General features: G+C 41.4%; 1 protein-coding gene across 5 annotated transcripts in view; it reads left to right on the top strand.

The window, feature by feature from the left end:
* Positions 1–23,280, top strand: part of tasora (transcription activation suppressor a) — a 65,260-nt gene extending 41,980 nt beyond the window's left edge. Inside the window, exons 28-30 of one of the 5 annotated variants that reach the window (XR_008648848.1) lie at positions 2,834–2,910; positions 3,427–4,266; positions 4,814–4,880. Coding sequence is in view for 4 of the 5 variants with exons in the window: in XM_055224728.1 (XP_055080703.1) it covers positions 4,814–5,375; positions 19,305–19,797 (1,055 nt within the window). In the remaining variant the exon portion in view is untranslated. Of the gene's footprint in view, positions 1–2,833; positions 2,911–3,148; positions 4,267–4,813; positions 5,376–19,304; positions 20,884–22,591 lie in introns of those variants that run through there. The other 4 variants (XM_055224729.1, XM_055224728.1, XM_055224730.1 and 1 more) reach the window with 4 other exon arrangements.
* The last annotated feature ends 1,174 nt before the right edge of the window (positions 23,281–24,454 follow it).

Genomic DNA, 24,454 nt, shown 5'->3' with positions numbered 1-24,454 from the left:
ATGATCTTAAGCTGATCTTAAGACTAATAGTAATTTCTTTTATATAGTAATATAAAAGAAAGTACTATAATTTCATTCTAATTCGTAAATAAAGAGTGTTTTTATTATCATCGTTGAATCTGTATAGAGTATTGAGTCTATTCCTTTGTATAAAAAATTGAGTTTGAAATTTTAACATTGTGACACTACTTGTGTCTATCCTACATTTATTTAACTCCATGTTTGTTTATTGCTAAAAAACTGAGATGGATAAGCTAAATGCCATACTGTGGAATATTCGCAGCTGTGAATATCAGTGAATATATCTATGGCTTTCAGGGCACTGTTGCCATAGCAATTATTTTGCACAGAGGTTCTCAGTACTCAATTACATTTACTTACGTTTTTTAGGACATTTTACTTTTCAGAGTGGTTTTCTGATGCGTTTACTTTTCCTTGACTAAAAGTAAAAGCCTTGTTTTCGGATGATTGGAAGTAAGGATATCATGCCAGCCCAAAGCAACAATTGAAGACATACATAAACACAACATTATCAACTTTATTCAGCCAACTTCAGCTCTGCCAATATGAACATTCCTCATTTTAAGCCCTTTTGCCTGCTCAGGTAAGAGAAAAGGTCACAGTTATTTCATGTCAACAGTCAGACAGATTGAATAGTTCTGAGCATGAAGGCAACAGGCACCCAGGTATGATCCATAGTAAAAGTACACTATAACACAGGGCTCAAGTGGTTCCTACAAACACAGAGAGAAAAGTGAAAGAGAAACAACACGTGGAGAAATCCATCTCTGCTTGTGGATATCTAAAATGGGCCCTCAATAGACTTAAGAGAGCTAAAAAAAAAACAGGATAACAGCTGGTGTGTCTGAAAAGCTTCAGGGAATTTTCAGACAGTATGAAATTCCGGCCTGTTTCAAACATACAACCACTTTAAAACTGAAACTGGTTCACCCAAAGGATAAAACCCCAAGTCATAAACAAAGCAATGTGGTCTACTCCATTCAGTGTAGTGAAGAGTAGACTGCAGTGAGCGTTACACTGGAGAAATTAAACAGCCACTCCACAAGAGAATGTACCAACATCATCACGAGAGCTCCTCCAGGACCCCAATTTTCTGTGAATCTCCATCTCAAAGCCACTAACCACTCCTTTGAAGATTGTGAGGTACAGATCTTAGCCAAGGAAAAAGATGGTTTGAGAGGGGGGTAAAACAAGCAATTTTTGTTAGGAAAGATAATCCATCTTTGAACAGGAATGGGGGCCTTAGACATTATCTATCTCCTATTTATAACTCCTCAGACCCAAATCAAAACAAAGAAAACAATAGGGCTAGCCAGGATGCTAATACAGTTGTCCCTCACTATAACTCAGTTCACCTTTCGCGTCCTCGCTATTTCACAGATTTTTTTTGTGCAATCTTGCATGCTTTTTTTTTTTTTTTAACAGCCTATGAACGAGCATTGTGTTCTGCGTCCTGGTTGGCTAAGGGACGGTAGACCATTGTCAATCAATCTCAGGAGGGGTCTCCTATACAGTACAGAATGTATTCAGCTTGCCAAATTTACATAAATGTTCGATTGCAAGCAGTGTGACTCTGAAGTGCTGTATATTTGCAAGTTTTCTCCCTGACAAAACCCACAATGTCGATGAAACATTCTGCACCAACAGTATTTCTAAAAGCTATCATTTTTATTTACAGTAAAGGAAAACGTTTATATTTTTATTTCTCAAACAAATGTTTGGGCCTGAAAACGGGTCTTGACCTTCAGATAGATATAAGGCAGTGTCCACCAGTAATCTGACAAGGACTGAAGAAGCAGCTTGGATGAACAGTGAAACATCTTCATTCCTACAATTTTTTTGTCCAGTTGACAGATTTGAATTTTTCTTTTACTATGCAACAGACCGATGTACTTGTCCAGATAGTTATGTAATGTCAGCTCAAATTCAGATGACAGTGATCAAATGGATGAAAATCTCTTGTGTAAAAGTAAAGGAACTACAGTAAGGGCAGACGTTAGCTGTTTGTTGTGCCACAGCTGACTTGGAAATACCTCCTGTATGGAGGGCAGGACTACAAGAATTAGTGACCTGATTTTCCATCTTGAGGAATATTATGAAAGCCTGATATGAGGATGAGACAGAGATGTAATCTATAAAGAAAAGTTAAGAATCACGGCTGACTTGTATCACTGGAAGAATCATACATGTCTGCCAAAAGGGAAGCAAGGAAGCACTTCACCTGCCCACATGAGAGGTACAGTACACAGTCATCGGGCCCTGACACAAGGTATGGAACATGGATGATTGTTCTATCCACATTTGACCTCCAGTTTTCCTCATCACCAGTGGGCATATAAACCTAGAGTGGCATCAGTGTGGATCCTGGGGCCCTATACATGTACACTGTGCTGAGTGGAGGGTTACTGACCCTGTAGCCAGCCCTAGTGGATGACCGTACAAAATACCATGGTAACATCTACCAGGCAGCTGCACCTGAAACGCATTATCTTACTACTGAAATGACCTTTACGGACTTGGGAAAGAACTTAAGTTTCCCCTGTTTCTTCATATTATTAAAGAAGAAGCCAGAGTTATATAAAAAGGCGTTGGAAAGGCATCTGTCATCTGGAATAATGCCACATTCCCAATATTAACCCAATATAAATCCAGAATTCTTGATTATGGAGGCTGTGTTTTTTATAATCTCAGTAGCAGTGTGAACCTGTTTGCAATAGGACATGTCAGCGTGGGAGCCTGTACGATGCAGTTGAAAGCCGATCATAACTGATACAAGTGCCGCTGCTCATGCTTTGACCACTCACTGTTTCAGCAGCCACGATGAAAGACTCGACTGAGGCATTAAATGGTACAGTGAAGGTTCTGAACCCCAGTAAACCACTGGTCCTGGTAAGTTGGTTCTTGTAATGTTATGCTATTGCGAGTGCTGTCCTGGTTTACGGAATCTCTTGCCAGACATTATTTGACTACACTTCCACCTGTGTCTGCAACTATAAACTACATTTTCCTAAATTGTCCTTCCTGTTCATGGTCTGTTGTGGTGGTTTGTGGTTTCCTCTGCTTTTGTTGTCTGTGGTCTTTTGCATCATGAGTCCAATCTCTGTGGTAACTGGATATGTTTTTGTAGCTTCTGGAGGGTGGGGACGAACAGAATGCTCCCAAATGTCCTCTCCAGATTCCTCTACCTGAGGTACCACTAGTACCCTAATCCCAGACAAATACTACAGGCACCACATGACAGACAGTACTATGAAACAATTATTCATATTAAACCCAAGTGTGTCTCCAGAGTCAAAAGATCACCCAGACCCCTGTAACCTATCTTCCTGTCGACTCAATGCAATGAACGTACAGAATTTTAGCACACTTTTTGTTTACAAGGAGCCTTTGATTTTCTCATTCCAGGTACCTCTCCCTGCTCCGGGATTGGATCACAAACACCCACCTTTCAGTACGGATCCGGATAACGTGATGGTGCACCCACGCACCAAATTCTTTGCGTATATCAATAAACGCCTTGTTAAAATGCATGAAGGAGCTCTGAGATCCTCAAAAAAATGGCCATTGATAACTCATGTACAGTTTTCTCTGAGATGCCCTGTTACAAATGTATTGCACATGACCAAATGCGAGTATGATAGCTTGAGAGCCTGTAGTATATTAGTGGAAACATACAGCCACGATGTGCCTGGGACGAATTCTCGAACCCCCGTCACAGTGGAGATGATGCAGGGTTACCACGCAGGAAGCACTTTCTCCTGGTGCCGAGTCGCTTCAGTCAAAGGAGATGACTTCAGGGTGATCACTGAGATGACGTCACTCAAACACATTGAAGAGATTTGTGCAGAGGAGGACATATGTGCCCATTAGTCGGCAGAAGAGGAGAGTGAGTCAGTGGCTATGTTTTCGCTCAAAATCAGATTTTTTCAATAGCAAAATCATCTGATTGATGTGAGTAATCAGAAGGACCATGATCAAAAAGCAGATTGTGCACTTTGCATGTCCTTGCCCTAACCACAGCCAATGATGCAGCCTCTCACTACACAGTAGAAAGAAGGAAATGTGCACCATTATATTAAACAGATCTGTGCTTGGATGAGGAAGGAGCGCAGGATTGGTACCTCCCCTCAAATGAGTTTACAAAAGTGCATGAGCAGAACTGAACAGCGGCTCTGCTGCACTAAGCATGTGCTGTAACTCCTTTTGTGTGTTCTCCGAAGGACCTTCCTGTGTCTGCAGACTCTTGTAAGTCCAGGTGTGAGGGACTGCCTTATATGCACTCATCATATCTGTGTTTACTGTAAATTGTAACTCAAGAGGACATAGACGTTATATTGTGATTGTCAGAAAATATAACCTGTTGTAACTTAAATACGAAAAAATAAATCTGAGGTTGATGCCTCAATTAGATAACCGACTCGCCCTCCATCTTTTGCTGCATTGAGGGTTCACCAGGAGCACTCACAGGTAAGAGTCCTCACAAACCTGATCTACAATCAAATGATTATGAAAGGTTTGTGTCATATTTAGAGGGAACATTTTTCAAGGTCTTTTGAAGGATGAAGGAAATGTTACTGGCTAATCCAATACAAGAACCACATGGTTTTCAGGACATGTTGGTGGTTTAAACTACACGGTTTGCATTATATTGCCAATTTCAGATTTTGTGACAGTAACTTAGAGCTAATGGCACACTCCAGGAATATTGCATAATGCTTTTTTGCCCAAGGTCTCCTTTGATAATAAGAAAAGTTCCTTAATTGCATAATCATTTCCCTGTTCTATTTTCCAGACAAAGTTTCCAATAGTGATGGTGCACAGCTGACACCAGGACGAAAAGCAGTTGCTGCTACTTTAGACCTGATCCATTCAACGCTGCACCTGACCAACGAAGACCGGACTAAAGACCAGACCAGAATTCAGACCACAGACTCTATACAAGATAGGAGAAGTCCAGCTATTCAAATTTGTGCTATAGAAGAGGATACAAACATGACAACAGTCCCCATAAACCAGAACAGATATTCAGAGACCCAAGTCACTATAGGCCAGGATAAGAATCTGGAAGTACGAAGTCCACGCTCAGTTGAAACCCAGTTATCCATAGACTGCAAGAAAAGTCCAGAGACCCAAGTTCAAAAAGCCGTAGAAACAAATGGAAGAGAAGAGCCCACAACCAGCAGTGGAAGTCAGGGGAGCTCCGTGCCTTCAGAGTTCCAGAGAGGGGTCACTGTTTCTGGGAAGTCTGAACCAGTGACTGCCACTCTACATCCACCAGCTTCGAACAAGAGTCTGAGCCAAAGCAAAGTCGAACAGGAGAAAACTACGACTCCCAACAGCACTCCAGAGAGAAGGTGAGTTTATGTTCTAATACGGTACAGTGTCTATACATGTAACCACAATAGATTATAGTGCTCAAAAATGTATTTCATATAGTAATTTATGGCCAGATTAAATTGGTTTACCCTATTGTTATATGAATTTATTTATGTTAGTACCTTCCATTAATAATGACCCATTTGGCAAGTGTGATTATTTATGTCAACATATATATTTTTCATAATCATGAGAATTTTAGACGCAAAAGTAAGTTAAATTTCAATTCGGTTCATACACCAAAATATAAATAGCAGTTTTATGACTGTTTTTGTCACATTGGGCCTTATTCATGAATGTTTTCTTAAAAAATGTTTGCAACTTCTATTTTTAGAAGATGCTGAGAGAATTCCAGATTTATGACATGTTCTTAAGCAGCCAAATGTCTTCTTAAATGACATCCATTTTTCCATCCATTTTCTTCCGCTTATCCGGGGCCGGGTCGCGGGGGGAGCAGTCTAAGCAGAGACTCCCAGACTTCCCTCACCCTAGACGCATCCTCCAGCTCCTCCGATGGGACCCCAAGGCGTTCCCAGGCCAGCCGAGGGACATAGTCCCTCCAGCGTGTCCTGGGTCTTCCCTGGGGCCTCCTCCCGGTGGGACATGCCCAGAACACCTCCCTAGGGAGGCGTCCAGGAGGCATCCTAAGCAGATGCCCGAGCAACCTCAACTGGTTGCTCTCGACGTGTAGGAGCAGTGGCTCTACTCTGAGCTCCTCCCGTGTGACCGAGCTCCTCACCCTATCCCTAAGGGTGCGCCCAGCCACCCTGCGGAGAAAACCCATTTCAGCCGCTTGTATCCACGACCTTGTCCTTTCAGTCATTACCCAGAGCTCATGACCATAGGTGAGGGTAGGAATGTAGATTGACCGGTAAATCGAGAGCTTTGCCTTTGGGCTCAGCTCCTTCTTTACCACAACGGACCGATACAGCGACTGCATCACTGCAGACGCTGCACCGCCCTGCCTGTCAATCTCACGCTCCATCCTTCCCTCACTCGTGAACAAGACCCCGTGATACTTGAACTCCTCCACTTGAGGCAGAGACTCACCACCCACCCGGAGAGGGCAAACCACCTTTTTCCGGTCGAGAACCATGGCCTCGGATTTGGAGGTGCTGATTCTCATCCCAGCCGCTTCACACTCGGCTGCAAACCGCCCCAGTGCCTGCTGCAGGTCCTGGCTTGAAGAAGCCACAGGACAACATCATCCGCAAACAGCAGAGATGAAATCCTGTGGTTCCCAAACCAGACCCCCTCCGGCCCCTGGCTGCGCCTAGACATTCTGTCCATAAATATAATGAACAGAACCGGTGAAAAAAGGCAGCCCTGGCGGAGTCCAACATGCACCGGGAACAGGTCTGACTTACTGCCGGTAATGCGAACACAGCTCCTGCTCCGGTCATACAGGGACCGGACAGCCCTTAGCAAAGAGCCCCGGACCCCATACTCCCAGAGCACCCCCCAAAGGACACCACGAGGGACACGGTCGAATGCCTTCTCCAGATCCACAAAACACATGTGGACTGGTTAGGCAAACTCCCATGAACCCTCAAGGACCCGATGGAGAATATAGAGCTGGTCCAGTGTTCCGCGACCGGGACAAAAACCACACTGCTCCTCCTGAATCCGAGGTTCTACTATCGGTCGGATTCTCCTCTCCAGTACCCTGGAATAGACCTTACCAGGAAGGCTGAGGAGTGTGATTCCCCTGTAACTGGAACACACCCTCCGGTCCCCCTTCTTATACAGAGGGGCCACCACCCCGGTCTGCCATTCCACAGGTACTGTCCCCGACTGCCACGCGATGTTGCAGAGACGTGTCAGCCAAGACAGCCCCACAACATCCAGAGACTTGAGGTACTCAGGATGGATCTCATCCACCCCCGGAGCCTTGCCACCGAGGAGCTTGCCAAGCACCCCAGTGACTTCAGCCAGGGTGATGGACGAGTCCGCCTCCGGGTCCCCAGTTTCTGCTTCGTCCTCGGAAGACGTGACAGTGGGATTGAGGAGATCCTCAAAGTATTCCTTCCACCGCCCGACAACATCCCCAGTCAAGGTCAGCAGCCCTCCACCTGCACTGTAAACAGTGTTGGTGAAGCACTGCTTCCCCCTCCTGAGGCGTCGGACGGTTTGCCAGAATCTCTTTGAGGCCGTCCGATAGTCCTCCTCCATGGCCTCCCCGAACTTCTCCCAACCCCGAGTTTTTGCCTCTGTGACTGCCCGAGCCGCGGCACGCTTGGCCCGCCGGTACTCATCAGCTGCCTCAGGAGTCCCACGAGCCAACAAGGCTCGATAGGACTCCTTCTTCAGCTTGACGGCATCCCTTACTTCCGGTGTCCACCACCGGGTTCGGGGATTGCCGCCGCGACAAGCACCACAGACCTTACGACCACAACTACGAGCAGCCGCATCGACAATAGAGGTGGAGAGTCACTCAGAGTCCATGTCCTCAGCCTCACCCGGGATCAGGGAGAAGCTCTCCCGGAGGTGGGAGTTGAAGACCCCTCTGACAGAGGGCTCCGCCAGACGTTCCCAGCAGACCCTCACGACGCGCTTGGGCCTGCCAGGTCTGTCCGGCTTCCTCCTCCGCCAGCGGATCCAACTCACCACCAGGTGGTGATCAGTTGACAGCTCAGCCCCTCTCTTCACCCGAGTGTCCAAGACACGCGGTCGGAGGACAGATGATATGACAACAAAGTCGAACATCGACCTCCGACCTAGAGTGTCCTGGTGCCACGTGCACCGATGGACACCCTTGTGCTTGAACATGGTGTTCATTATGGACAAACTGTGACTAGCACAGAAGTCCAATAACAAAACACCACTCGGGTTCAGATCGGGGAGGCCATTCCTCCCAATCATGCCCCTCCAAGTGTCACTGTCATTAACCACATGTGCATTGAAGTCCCCCAGGAGAACAACGGAGTCCCCGGTTGGTGCACTGTCTAGTACCCCTCCCAGGGACTCCAAGAAGGCTGGGTACTCCGCACTGCTGTTTGGCCCGTAGGCCGACACAACAGTGAGAGACCTGTCCCCGACCTGAAGGCGCAGGGACGCGACCCTCTCGTTGACCGGAGTGAACTCCAACACGTGGCGGCTGAGCTGTGGGGCAATGAGCAAGCCCACACCAGCTCACCGCCGCTCCCCGCGGGCAACGGCAGAGAAATGGAGAGTCCAACCCCTCTCAAGGAGTTGGGTTCCAGAGCCCAAGCTGTGCGTGGAGGTGAGGCCGACTATATCTAGCCGGTAACGCTCAACCTCCCGCACAAGCTCAGGCTCCTTCCCCCCCAGCGAGGTGACATTCCATGTCCCCAGAGCTAGTCTCCATGTCCAGAGATCCGGTCGTCGAGGTCCCCGCCTTCGACTGCCACCCAGATCTCTCTGCACCCGCCCCTCATGGCTCCTCTCGCAGGTGGTGGGTCCACGGGAGGACGGCCTCACGTAGCTCCTTCGGGCTGGGCCCAGCCAGGCCCCGTGGGGAAAGGCCCGGCCACCAGGCGCTCGCTGCTGAGCACCCACCCCAGGCCTGGCTCCAGGGTGGGGCCCCGGTAACGCCAGTCTGGGTGACGTAACTGGCCTTGTTGGGTTTTTCTTCATGTTGGGCTTCTGAACCACCCTTAGTCAGACCCGTCTCCCAGGACCTGTTTGCCATGGGTGACCCTACCAGGGGCATGAAGCCCCCGACAACATAGCTCCCAGGATCATTCGGGTGCTCAAACCTCTCCACCACGTTAAGGTGGCGGTTCGGGGAGGGGTCTTAAATGACAATTACGCCTAATTCACCATCCAGTTACCAATGCCGCAACACTCATTTACATTTCATTAAAAAATTGTATGTATTTACTAATAAACTTCCACACATGGCCAGTATGGGCGATTAAATGTCCAAACACACTCAGTAGGGGTATGTTTAAGGCACCAACAGAGTGAGTGTAAAAGTGGCTTATATGTATTATTGGATCACATGGTACTATTTTTAGAAGAAATCATCAAGAAAATGTATAACTTACTGTAGAGGCTAAGCTTAGATTTTGTTTGCTCCTTGTAACTAGTCTTTCTTTTGTGAAACTGTTAAAATAAAGAAAGACTAATGAGCCTGTTTTACACGTTTTCAACTTATGCTGTTGCAGAATGGTAAAATGGCTATTCTATCGATCTATATATCTATATATATATCTATATATATATATATCTATATATATATATATATATATATATATATATATCTCTATATATATATATATATATATATGTGTGTGTGTGTGTATATATATATATATATATGTGTGTGTGTATGTATGTATATATATATAACGTAAATTTTGGACTATAAGCCGCTACTTTTTTTCCACGCTTTGAACCCTGCGGCTTATACAGCAGTGCGGCTTATTTATGGAATTTTTACTGGATAACGGCCCCTGGGGGGCGCTCTCTAGCTGTAAATGTAAAAGTGAGACAGATGTGGGGAAAGATTCTGCTCTGAAGAATTCACTAGTTTTTGAACGATCATTTTGCGCATCATGAAATGGATATGATGCAGTTTTTAAGATAAAGAAGGAAATAGAGCAGGGGTCGGCCTTTAACACGCTAAGAGCTATTTGGACCCACTTTCCACGTAAAATAAGACACTGGGAGCCGCAAATACTTTTTGACATCTAAAATGAAGATAACACTGTGTATAATAACAATAATGTAACGGAATAATGTGGGTTTTATTTTCACAGACAAGCCTTCTACACGTGGCAGATAAATATGGCAAAAATAACTTAAGTGCATAAAAAAATACAACTCACCAAACCGCTGCATCAGTGGGAGCCCTGCGCTGATTATGTGATTATGTCTACTCTGCTCCGCAGTTTCTTTAAAAAAAAAAAAAAAACTCTAAAGGCGTATCGTTTAATCCCAGGTGCTTATTCTCCATGTCCCAAAGCAGTTGTGAAGGTTTCATTGCCTTATTTGCTTTTCCCGCATGTTACGCAGAGCGGACTGTGCGTGAGTCACCTGTAGCGACAAACCCAGATTTTAAGTAGGCATTGTCTGTTAAATTTATCTTTCTTTTTCTTGGAGATCGTAGTCTCCTCTTCTGGCTCCTCAGTTGTCCTTTTCCCCTTTGTTAAAAGCTCTCCAAAGACTTTTGTTTTGGCTCATTTTCACTCGCTTGTGGCTCTACTTTTGTGCGTCGTGTCTGATGTGTTATACGTGATACGTCATCGCGGAGACAAGAGCAGATAATAAACTTGCTACTACATCAATTAGATTTCTGTGGCGATTTCCAGCAGGATTTTCATGATACATCTATGGACGAGCTTATTAGTGTGTCATTAGGGACGGGCGAAAGTTGCTCCTGACCCCTGTGCGCACAGTGTCTGAAAATCAGGGCTCTTTACGCAGGACTGTGAGCTGTGTCAGTGTCAGTTCCCAAGCCACGCAGAGCCGCAGTATAAGGCTGAAAGAGGCGCATGCGGCTCCGGAGCCGCGGGTTGCCGACCCCTGAAATAGAGCCACTGCACGTAAGCTCGGCATCAATGAATCCAACTTGGTCAATGTAAAAAGACGACAAAAGTTTTCAGAGGAAATAAAAGCAGATTTTCCGTGTTGGTGCAGCTTTATTTTCTAAACCTACAGATGTATTCATCCCGTGTTGATGTCGTGTTGGTGCCAATTTTCAGTCAATTTTCACAGTTTAAAAAAAAGCGTGTCGGTGCACCATCTTTCTGTGTAAATATCTCATCTTACAATATGAAAACCTGTGGCTTATATTCAGGTGCGGCTTATATATGGACAAAATTGATTTTCTTTTCAAATTTAGCTGGTGCGGCTTATATTGAGGTGCGCTCTGTAGTCCGAAATTTACGGTATATGGATGGATATGTTTTCTGTAAGTCTCCACAAGGTTTTCACACACTGTTGTTGGCAGTTTGGCCCATTCCTCCTTATTAATTTATTTATTTGACTGGCACAATGCATGTTAATGAACAAACATGATTCAACATGAATGTAAACATACCAGTTCATAGCCAAAGGCTAATTTCTGTCTGTTGTCCCAGGGGCTGTAGTCACAAAAGAGTCAAGTTAAAATTGACTGCATTGACTGCATTCACTGCACAGTTCCCATAGTTGCACATTCCACACAATTGCACATTCCACACAATTGCACATTACACTCATTGCAAATCACACTCATTACACATTACACTCATTGCACATTACACTCATTGCGCAGTTCTCATTATTGCACCATACAAAATATTGCACATTCTAGTCATTACACAGCCCCATTGTTTCAGTCAGTTTGGCCACCCATTCAAGACAGTTGCATTCTACATCCACCCCCTTCATTTTTTGCTCATACATGCAAATATGTCTCTATGGAACAGTTAAAATCACATTGCTACTATAGGTGAGTGCATGTTTGGTTTGACCAAAACCAGTTTTTCATTTGAGCTTTATAAGAATTGTACTTGGGGCATTCTCTCAGGGTTACCAGGAGACTAATCCACAGGTTCCCCCCTTGGACAGATGATACATTCTGACCAAAGGTGGTGTGTCTGTGGGGGATCAGCAGGTCACCTTTGGTGGTAGCTTGCGTAGTCCTGGCTAAATTGTCTTTATATTCAATGTACTTTTTTAAAGGCAGTGGTGTGTGGGAGTCTAGGACCTTATAAATTAGACAAGCTCTTTTAAGTTGACCATGTTGTTAAAGTCCAATAGACTATGCTTTTTTCAGAACGTGACAGTGAGACAGAGTGGGAAATGTTTTTTGTATCAAGTATTTTTAGGCCTCTTTTATAGAGGTTTTCAATGGTTTTAAGTGTTGTGGGGCAGACAAGAGGCCAAGTAGTCAAACAATAGTCTATGTGGGAGATGATCATAGAGTAGAAGTAGGTTTTAGCAGCACTCATGTTTAAGTTATTCTGGATATGTCGAAAATTCTGATTATTAATTTAATTACAGGGGACACTTTTTTACGTGACTTTTAAAGGACAATGTTGGGTCTAGGATGACTCCAAGGTATTTAAATTCTGAGACCAGATTAAGTTCTACACCATTAAGACAGACATTGGATTGCTTTAGTTCAGTGTGACATTTTGAAAAGTACATACAGACCGTTTTTGTCGTGTTTAACAGGAGGCACGAGTCCTTAAGCCAGTTATGCACAGACGATAAGGCAGCTGTGAGGTCATCAGCAGCTTGCTTAATGTTTTTGGCTTGAGTGTATATGACTGCATCATCCGCATACATCTGTGAGAATACATTTGGACATGCATTTGGTAAGTTATTGATAAAGAGGGAGAATAAAACCGGCCCAAGTATCGACCCCTGCGGGACACCAACATCACTGTTTAATAATGAAGATTTTACATAATCAACTATCACATACTGTTTCCTGTGGGACAGTAAACCATTGAAGAGCTTGACTGGAGATGAGATCTGGTGGTTTAGAGTTGAAGGCTTTCTTCAAGTCTAAGAAGACAGCTCCAACAGAGTAACTTCTATCCGGCAAGCTCTTTATGTTTTCCGTTAAAACACACAGGGCAGCGTCTGTGGAGTGATGGGTACAAAAGCCAAACTGTAGTGGATGTAATGAGGGTTTGGTGTTTTCTAAGTGAACAGTGAGAAGTTTGAGAATCCTTAAATTCTTAAAAAAAAAATTGTATTTAGACAAGTTGCATCAAGTGCCTTTGAGTTTTTTAAACCTGTGATTACTTTGGCGACTTCATGGTCTGAAATATCAGTGGTCCTGAACATAGCCTGATCAGGGTCCCTGATATTATCAGTGCAAGCAGGTGGAGTGAAGTGTTGGGTGTTCTCCTTTACAGAGGTTATGAAAAAGTAGTTTAAATGAGTAGCTAAATAAATAGGTTATTTAATAATGAAGTTATTTACATGTAGCTCCATTGTCTTGTTATTTTTGTTTGACTGACGGCCAAGCAGTTTAAGTGTTGCCAAATTATTTTTCCATTACCTTTTGCATTTTCGATTACATTTATAAAGAACTTAGCTTTGGGCTATCTTAGACTTACAGTTACTTTATTATGCAAATTACAGTTTGTCTTTTATTTACGCTTTCCCCTAGTGGAGAAGGTTGAAATTACATCTTTAACAGTTTTGTTGAGTTGACTGCTACAGAGTTGAGGATCATCTCTGGACAGGATTAATTCCCAGTCTACAGATAATGCTTCAGCTACATTTTGTCGTTGATTCCTGGGTATAAATTCATTTAGAGATTACTACTGTACTTACTTGACTACTAGTAAAATCATTACTGATCCTTGACCTGATGAGTTTCCTAGAAAATAATATAAAATTGTGGTCTGAAATACCAGTCAGAAAGTTATACGACTTGATTGTCCACTCAGGTTTGTTAGTAAAGAGCAAATCTATTGTTTTTTGAATGTCTTGTGATTCGTGTAGGTTGCTCAATGAGCTGAGAGAAATTTAGACTGTCCATGGTACGCTTATGCAATTAAGGATGGTGGTAAGTGTTTTTCTGTCCTTCTTACAGTCTCAGTTTACATTAAAATCACCAATTACAATTATTTCGTTGGACCTGTTTTGTAAAGTGGTGCTTAATTAGTGCCTGCAGTTGCTCATAGTAGTTACTTTTGCTGAGAGAGGATACACACAAATCAGAATAAAAATCATCTCCGGAGAGAGAGAGATTTTTACTGAGACGTTCTCTATTTCGACCTCCTTTGGTACACTAAATTGAGAGCATTCTAAGTGATTTTTTACATAAAGCAAAACGTCCCCTCCTTTTCCCCGGATTCTGTCCCTTCTAAACACCTTGCAGTTTGCGGAAATAATGCCAGAATCAGGAGCCAGGTCTCTGATAATCCTAAAATATCGATGTTAGAGTCACTTAATATGTGATCCAGTTGCTCACGCTTGGACAGCATACTGCGTATGTTTATATGAGCACACTGAAGGCCCCTTCAGTTTATTTCCATGGTCCCAGATTGATTTAGCCTGATTAAGTGACTCTTTGTCTCCCTGTGCCTTCTCATTACAGGCTTTCTAGTCTTTTTATTTGGACAATGATTTAATGCAGGCTGTGTTTGCAACACAAACCCATTTAGGTCCTCCTCAGGCGTTGTCGGGTCCACTGTCACGTGTCCTCCAGTGCATCTTGCTGTTTTTAGCCTATAAGCTGCTCTGCTAGGTACGCTAGCCACAGCCGACACAATGTGCTCCCGGTCCTCAACGTATGTCCTCACGGACCCGCTGGAGAACGATGGTAAAAAGGCAGTTGAGGTGGTTGTATCCATGGAAAGTGGCGTCATGATCGTTGCTCCATGTGTCCCACTCAGCAACAGGCACCCCGGCCACTCGCCAAACCCGCTACTGCTGTGGAGGAGTCACACAGGCCGGTCGATGCGGGCAACACCAGGCCCGCTGGGCAAAGAGTCCGCACCGGCTCACCACGGCCCACAGGCGAGTCTTCACCGGCATCGTAGTGGAAAGGGAGGGTGTTTTCGGCTGCCCTGGTGGTGATGACAGGAGGCTCAGATTCAGTTAGTCTTTTGGGAGACCCCGGGTGGAGGTGGATGTGTCCCGATAAAAGTAGGCGATTAAAAGCATGTGACTTTGTGGTATTTTCAATGTCCTGGTGCTGCTTTTACTGCTTTTGGTGTAGCAGTAAAATTATGATTGGAGCTTTTTAGTCACACACTCTGTTGTTATTTTTTAGCTCCATTGTAGTTGTTGCAGTGTAGTAATATGAGACTGGTGTCGTTTAGACTGAATTTTAAAGTGTCCAGAAGTAAAACATACACAAGGAGTGCCACAACAACTCCTGTCATACCTGCTGCTGCCACCTTAGTCCTCCTTGCAGATCTCCTCTAGAGCAGTGTAAAAAAATATTTAGTCAGTCACCAATTGTGCAAGTTCTCCCACTTAAAAAGATGAGAGAGGCCTGTAATTTTCATCATAGGTACACCTCAACTATGAGAGACAGAATGGGCATTGTAGGATTTTTAATGAATGAATTGGTCAATTCCTCTGTAAAATAAGTATTTGGTCACCTACAAACACACAAGATTTCTGGCTCTCACAGACCTGTAACTTCCTCTTTAAGAGGCTCCTCTGTCCTCCACTCATTACTTGGATTAATGGTACCTGTTTGAACTCATTATCATTATAAAAGACACCTGTCCACAACCTCAAACAGTCAGACTTCAAACTCCACTATGGCCAAGGCCAAAGAGCTGTCAAAGGACACCAGAAATAAAATTGTAGACCTTCACCAGGCTGGGAAGACTGAATCTGCAATAGGTAAGCAGCTTGGTATAAAGAAATCAACTGTGGGAGCAATTATTAGAAAATGGAAGACTTACAAGGTCTTCCTCGATCTGGGGCTCCACGCAAGATCTCACCAAAAACAGTGAGCTGGGACCAAAGTAACAACAGCATCAGTAACACACTATGCCGCCAGGGACTCAAATTCTGCAGTGCCAGATGTGTCCCCCTGCTTAAGTCAGTACATGTCCAGGCCCATCTGAAGTTTGCTAGATAGCATTTGGATGATCCAGAAGACGATTGGGAGAATGTCATATGGTCAGATGAAACCAAAATAGAACTTTTAAAACTCAACTTGTCATGTTCAGAGGAGAAAGAACGCTGAATTGCATCCAAAGAACACCATACCTATATTGAAGCATGAGGGTGGAAACCTCATACTTTGTGGCTGATTTCTGCAAAGGGACCAGGGCGACTGCCTGGGCAACGTAGGAGTGGCTTTGTAAGAAGCATTTCAAGGTCCTGGAGTGGCCTAGACGTTCTCCAGATCTCAACCCCATAGAAAATCTTTGAAGGGAGTTTAAAGCCCGTGTTGCTCAGCGACAGCCCCAAAACATCACTGCTCTAGAGGAGATCTGCATGGATGAATAGGTCAAACTACCAGCAACAGTGTTTGAAAACCTTGTGGAGACTTGCATAACACATTTGACCTCTGTTATATACCCTTTGTTGGCCATGACAAAGTATTGAGATGAACTTTTGTTATTAAACCAAATACTTATTTTCCCCCATAATTTGCAAATAATTTCTTTAAAAATCAGACAATGTGATTTTCTGGATTTTTTCATTTTGTATCTCATAGTTGAAGTGTACCTATAATGAAAATTACAGGCCTCTCATTTTTTTAAGTGGGAGAACTTGCACAATTGGTGGCTGGCTAAATTATTTTTTTGCCGTACTGTACCTGCGCAGATGTAGTCAAAACATTGGGCTATTGTAAAATGGCCTTCTATGTGCCCTGACCTAAATCCTATTGAGCGTTTTTGGAAGGAGCTGAAACACACCCTTCAAACCTGAGGCAACTGGAGGAGTTTGCTCATGAGGAGTGGGCCAAAATACCTGCTGAGAGGTGCAGAAGTCTCACTGACAATTACAGGAATCGTTTGATTGCAGTGATTGCCTCAAAAGGTTGTGCAACAAAATAAAAAAAAGTTAAGGGTACCATCATTTTTGTCCGGGCCTGTTTCTTGAGGTTTTTTTTTTTTTTAAATAATTATATTGAAGCATGGTTGAAAAGCAATGTCTGACGTTCATTGGTTAAATTTCATAGAATGTTTTATTTATTATTACTTTGTCAGATTTAAATTATTTCTGTGACCATTGTGAGTTTTTCTTTCATTAACCTATGGGTACCAACAGTTTTGTCCACGTGTGTATAAGGTAACTTGGAAACTATGACTCCAGGGTTAGTTGGGTTGTCTAGTTCCACAAGGTGATTAATGTCCTGCATTGTAAAAAACAGTGAGAGAGTAGCTATGAAGAGTTTTGCTTTAACCTGAGACCAGTTTACAACTCTGTTCAGGTAAGCTGTTGCAATTTTGATCTCGTTGCCATTAGGGCTGTCGTGGTTAAAGAATTTTGGTAACTGTGGTAAAACCACTGAGTTGCTCCTACCATGTTTTTATTTATTTTAAAGTTCAAGAACAACATTTCTTCACATGTTATTACATGAGAATACAACAGTTGTAGGTAGACGGTAGTACACCATCAAATGTACAAATCATGTATCAAATTCCTTTTTCTTTTTTAAATCAACATTAAATTGCATATATTTACTTTTTTACATTGCTTTTTAAACCAAAATATAAATGAATTATTATGAATTGTTAATCATTTATGTAGATGTGTAGACTTAATGAAATGGCGCTTACACTTACAATCATGGAGGAACTAGAATTTTTTTTAATTTTATTTTTTTTTTTGCATTATCAGAGTAGTAATGTCATAAAACAGTAGATTTTTTGTTCTTATGAGTGCTCTTGACTATTCATAGAATTTGTTCTTTTAGAAGAACATTATCAATTAAGAAAACAATGCAAAAATTGTCTGTAAGAAGGCCTCAAGGTCACATTTATTCATAAGAATGCTTCATGAATGAGGCTCATCGACTTTATCATTCAGAAAGTTTCATTTCATAAATGTGGTCACATAGAGGAGGAACAGTGATCTATTACATGATTTCGTTTAAATTGTATAAAGGATTTCACTGTATGTACAAATGGTTCAGTTTGATAATGTTAAAATACAGTTTGTTTTATGCTCCTGTAATCTGGAATAGGATCCATTCACCCGCCATCACAGCATTCTAGAATCCTCATAATGTCTTAACATTTTCTGTTTTTTGTTTTTTTTTCTTTTGACCATCCTTTATCAAAGTAATTTGACTTTTTCCTTACTTTTAACCAACTGATCAGCTGTAGTGCCAGCAGCCATTGTTTTTAAGTATACTCCCATTGCTTCATGCTGCTGTGTGCCTGTCCTTGCGTCCTCAGCTGGGTTTTGTGGACAGAAATTTCATTTTATTTGATTCTCAACCTGGTAATCACAGGTCATCAGAACTGGCCACAGTTCCTGACATAGTGCGTTGGGCCCTGAATGGCGTAACAAAACATTTAAGCCTCTTGGGCTCAATGGCCATCTCAGACTCCTTCTTATGCTTCTGTGGTATTCAAACATTGTCAATAAGGCTTTACATACGCCAAGGACACTGTCACAAAGTCTGATCTTTCAGGAGCTGCCCTCAATCTCAAACCAGGATGTTGGTGAAGGATTGGGCAGTTGTATACTGGATACTGCACAGGATAAAACTCACTCAGACTCAAACCCCACAATGGAAGCTCTTCTTTTGGTCCAGGGCTTAAACCGACAACTTTCCATTACCATGACACAGGGCTTCTATTATATAGCAGCATTTTCTTAATTTTTGGGGAAAATTGTCAGCAGTCAATGAACTTAAATATATGTATGAACCAAATACATGATTCATACATGTATTTAAAAGCACTGTAGCTGGTAATTGTGTTTTTATGTGAAAAACAAAACTACCGTAGTTCATTTTAAATGTTTTGTAGTGGTTATTCCTCACTTACTCATTGCGGAGAATAATTAGGATCAGGGTGCTCAGGGTGAGTTCTTAGTTTTCACAACATTCAGAGGCCAGAGAGGAGTTTGCAGTCATTGTAAAGCTAACAATATCAAGCATGCTAATCATGCACTTTCTGACACTCACTTTATACACTTATGCACTTAATAATTAGATATACAGTGTGGAGCTGACATATTTTGACCTCAAAACTGTGAGGACAATGATGAGGGAACATAACATAGCATGTGTGTGTATGTTATTGCATGATTTTGAAGCTTTTAAAAATGTATTTAAAATAATATGTCCGCTTCAATATTCTGCTATGTGTATCTTTTCAATTTCAGTTTGAAATGTTCTTGCAACTTGATCCTAGGTTACTTGCTACTAAAATCATAGCTCGCGGGTGGTGGCAAATCTTGCTAATGGCTATGCTACATACTAACGCTTTGCCGCTGCTAAATCTCCCCAGTAATTCCCTTACTCTTTTCCTGCTAATTTAATGTTGTGGTTTCTGTCGTTGCAGAACCAAGAGAAAGAGAAAACGAAGGGGAAACGCGCAGCAAGATGACCCCAATAAAATAAACATTTCAAAGAACCCAGGTGTTCTACAGCTGGCCACTGCTACTAGATGTAAACTAAATCACTGGACACTGAATAATCCGAATCTTTGGGATACTATTGGATTGGTTCGAGAAGGTGGTATTCCATTGCGACCCCCATTTCAACCCTATAATGAAGAGAAATTCAAGGATTTAGTCTTGCAAAGTACATTGAGGAAGGTGGTGCAGTCTGCACCCAGAGCCCCCCTCTTAGACTGGTGTCCAGCAAGGGTCGTGATTTATGACATGCGCGAGGGACCATGGGCTGTAGTGGAGAAGGTGCATGGTTCCACTCTGACGCCTATGGTTTTTCTGTTCGGACAATACAGCATTCCCATAAACCGGCGCACGTTTGTTCCTCAAATGTCCTATCAGCCCTTTTATGAAGATGGAAGTGATATGATGATGTATTTCTAATTTGATACATTTCTCTCAAATATCAGAGAAAGTGGTCCAACAAGTCAGTGTGGCAAGCTAACATTTGTTTTGCAGTATATATGTTTTAAAGTGGGTCTATATGCTTAAAATGCAAATGACAGCTTTTCATGTTTTTTCTAATTATTGCTTGGTTGGTTGGGATCAGTTAAGTGGCAGTTTGATGGCATAGGTAGAGGTATTCTGTTGATCTTTTATTCACAAAGTGTAGGGACAATTTACATGCAAGGAAGGCATTTTTCAAATTTAAACCTTCATTACAAAATAAATGTGTTGTCATTTTATTAGGCTAGTCTTATTGTAATCTAGGTAGGTTTTGGCTCATTATGGTTGCTAGGTAACAGTTATGGAATTACTTCAGTCACATCTGTTGCCCATGTCCAACCAGGAAGTAAAATTATAAACTTACTTTTTTTTTTTTTTTAAATACAAGAAACTAATTTGTCATATACACTTTAAACTGGCCCACAGCCAGAGACCAATTAAGCTTGACTGTGGCTGTGGACGGAGGACTAAAGGAGGGAGGAGAGACGGGGCCTGGACCCAAGAGGTGATTGATCAGACACATAAACACTTCAAGCTCTGCCCCTGCAAGTGTTTCTGATGAAGAGCAGAAGCTGTGATGTCACAGGCCTCTAGAATTAGATTGATCACTGGAGGCAGCATACACTCAGTTTTAGACCCTTTTAGACCACAAATCTATAAATTAACCTATTTGCAAGTCCCACTTAAAGATAGAGGTGGCATGACATTTTTAACAATTTTTCACAATTGAAAAAAAAAAGCCTCGAAGTGTGTTTGTTTATTGATCCTAGTTGAATAAATATGACTTTTCAATAGAGCTTATATTTTCATAATCAAAATCATACCCTGCGTTCCAAATTATTATGCAAATTTTGTTTATGTGTCATAAAGGTAAATGTTTTAGTTTTTTCAGTAAAACTCATGGATAGTATTGTGTTTCAGGGCTCTCGGTCAGTGAAATCAATCTCAGACACCTGTGCCAATTTCTTTGCCAGGTATGTCCAATTAAAGGAAAAACTACTTAAGGAGGACATTATTAAGCAGACCACCATTTTCAAACAATATGGGAAAGAAAAAGGATCTCTTTAGTGCCAATAAGCATGAAATAGTTAAATACCTTGGAGAAGGTATGAAAACCTTAGATATTTAACGAAAATTTGATCATCATACTATTAAGAGATTTGTAGCTGATTCAGAGCACACATGGATTTGTGCAGATAAAGGCACAATAAGGAAGGTTTCTGTCAGACAAACAGGTATTTGAAGGTGCTGGTACCCCTGGAGTCCTGCGAACATCAAGGTGTAGCACCCTCCAGAGTTGCAGTTATGTATAAACATTCTATTCGACCACCCTTAACCAATGCTCACAAACTGAAACTGTTCCAATGGGCCCAGAAATACATGAAGACTACAGTCTTCTTCATTGATGAGTGCTGTGCAACCCTGGATGGTCCAGGTGGATGGTTGGTGAACGACCACCATGTCCCAACAAGGCTGCGACATCAGCAAGGAGGTGGCGAAGTCATATTTTGGGCTGGAATCATGGGGAGAGAGCTGGTTGGCCTCTTTAAGGTCCCTGAAGGTGTGAAAATGACCTATGTAAAGTATGTGGAGTTTATTTTTTAAACAGTCACTTTCTACAACTGGTCCCATGTGTGTATATATATATATATAATATATATTTTTTTTTTTCTAAGGTCATGGCTACAGTATTTCAAGAAATCTATATGTTTAACAAAAAAGTATATAGGACAAAATTTGACAAAACATTTTTAGTTGAGTTTCAATAAAAATAGCTCCAAATGTTTAGTGAGGTTACATTGTTAAGTTACATTACATTATTTTAACTAAAAATTAACACATTTTGGTGATTTAGTTTAAAAAAAAAAAAAAAAGCCATGGGAAAGCAGGTGTCCAAGGTCTAAAAGTGCTCAAACTAAAATTGGACCATACCAAATTACAATTGGTTTACATGAGTTTGCTCCATGGGGTGGCTGGGTGCTCCTTTAGAAGTAGGGGGAAAAGCCAGGAATTCCTTGTGATTCCTGGAAGGAAGTCAGAAAATGGAAATCTGGGAATCTCTCTCAAACTAAGGTTTTGAGAAGAAATTGGTACAGCAGTGCTAATCAATACTAAAACTAGGTTAGGAATATTAATCCTGTCTTAATATATTAAGTTTAACGTTTGTTCATCTATATCAGACAAATATAGGTAACATTATCTCTTACGTACATTTGTCATACAAAACTATTAACTTATTGAAACTAGATACTCAAATAACAAATGGGACAACATATGACCTTTCTTGAATAATTTTAGAAATGTTTTGATCTTTAACAGAATTGATATAGGACCACATGGTGATCAGACAAAATCGGTAAAAAGTCGGTATCAAGAATTGGGTCTTTTTCCTCAGAAATGAAATCAAGTTTGAAAATGTTAATTTGTGACAACACAAGCCCCTCAAAACATTTAAAACATTTAGAAGTACCACTATTAGTTGCTATACCACTAGAGCTCAAATAATTATTTCTCATTTTTGTCATAGATTTTATTTTCAGTTTAATGGCAAAATGGAGGGTAAGGTACCGGTAGTATACTTTATTAATCCCTTGTGATGGAAATTCTTTTCACCCATCCTTTAATGCCACTGGGTACAGGCTACATTTATTTTTCTGAACTACTTATCTACTTTAAAATCATCATCTTATTGATAACCGATTTCCCCATTTGTTCCTTGTTATATTTTCAGATCGTTCTCCAAGCACTCTACAGTCGCCCCTCCTCCCCCTCCTTTCTCTTCTCGCCTCACCTCTTTTTCGGACACTTCACTCCTGTCTGCCCCTCAGTCGCTACCCCACCACCTCCTGCACCCCCACTCTCTCTCATTCCCCTTTACTGGACACTTCCTCAGGCCACACCATCCAATGTTCTGGGGCCCTGGGCTGTTTCAGGGGGGGCGCGTCAGAGCCCCACCCCACCGACGAGGCTTCAGAGGCGGGTACAATGGCATGTGAGGAGCCCCTAAAGATTGGAGGAGACATGGGGCAGGCGACGAAGTAACTACTTCTGATCTACGCACTTTGAAAACTCATGAATGTAGGGTTTTAGCACAGGTTTTTAGCCTTTACAAGTTGTCAGAACTGAACCAAGACTAAACTAGGACTGAAATACGACTTAAGTAGGACTTAATTGACTAAAATAATCCAGGGTTAAACCAGGATTTAAACCAGGTCTCAATGAGGACTGAGCTTGGACTTAACTTGGCCTAAAACTGGTATAAACCAGGACTTCATTGGGTCTGAAACAAGATTAAACCAGGTCTATATTTATCGTTTAAATTAGAAAAAAATAATTTTACATGTGCAGAAAAAATACAATTGAAGCTTTTCTAAATCTATTCTTTGACTTTTTTGTAAAATCTCCAAACTAAGAGTTGAGACCCATTTAATTTTAATCAAAATTTATGTACAAAAGTTTTGTACATTTGTGTGTGCATGTGTGTGTTTAATTATTTTGATATGTAGTGTAAGATTTTAATTGCTTCAAGTTTTAGATTGTTTTGAATAGAAACCAAAAAGGAAAAAAAAAAAAAATTCTTAATATTCTCAATGAACTTTTGGGTTCACCTCACCTGAGATGCTAAAATCTCAGTCTTCCTTGTAATTTCACAGACCTGTTTATAAATCCTATCAAAAGTACTGTATGTATATTTGACTGACAAAGGCACAAAGAGAGACCAGGTTAGTTCAAATGCACTGAAGTAACATTTAACCCGCAAAGTCACATTGTTGTATTGTAACAAGTAAAAACAAAAAAACAAAAAAACAAACTTAAGACAATCTTTATATCAAAAGTTAACAACAAATAATTAATATCTGTCTTGGTAGCATGTAGTAGTTAAAAATGTTTTTACCTTGTTCTTTTCCTGTTGCCAAAATTTTATCAGAGCGGCAAACTAGATCTAGAAAGAAAATATACTTTATATTTTGATATTTAAAAACATGTTTCTCTTCATTGACTCTTTGTAAAAAGTCTAAATGTGTGTTTTTATTTTATTTTTATATTTGAAAAAAACACTAAGATTTAATTTAACACCTTTTCACCAGGTTTACGTGTATTTTAGTTAAGTTTTCAGTTTTTTCTGGCAGCCTCTTGTGGACTCAGAGGCTGTAAATACTGTTTGGCTTGTAACTGATTGTAACCAGAAAATAAACATTTTATGTTCATTTTATATAATACTAATAAAATTGTATTGTAAAAAATTGTTAAAGTAACATTATTTCAAAATTATTTTAAGTAGAAGTACAAAGGACTGGTCCAAGAGTAAAGTATTTAGTAAAACTACCAAGTTAGAGTAACTGTTGGGACATAACATCTGATTTATAGTTTTAAGTTTTGGAAGGAAACAAATGATGCTCAAAATAATTTACAAAGTATATACACACAAAAATGAGAGAAACTAAATCATATTTGGAGCAGTACAAGAAACAAATGTTCAAATAATTTCATGGAATTGTATGACAGTTTATAATCCAGAAAGTAAGAGCATCTAAAAAGAGTTTATTTCATGGGAGAAAATTATATATTTTGCCCTCTATGTAAATAAAAACAC

Source organism: Periophthalmus magnuspinnatus, chromosome 10 (assembly GCF_009829125.3).
Source record: "Periophthalmus magnuspinnatus isolate fPerMag1 chromosome 10, fPerMag1.2.pri, whole genome shotgun sequence".
NCBI classification, from domain to species: Eukaryota; Metazoa; Chordata; class Actinopteri; order Gobiiformes; family Gobiidae; genus Periophthalmus; species Periophthalmus magnuspinnatus.
Note: the sequence above shows the minus strand (reverse complement) of the source record. Positions and strands in the feature narration are given on the sequence as shown.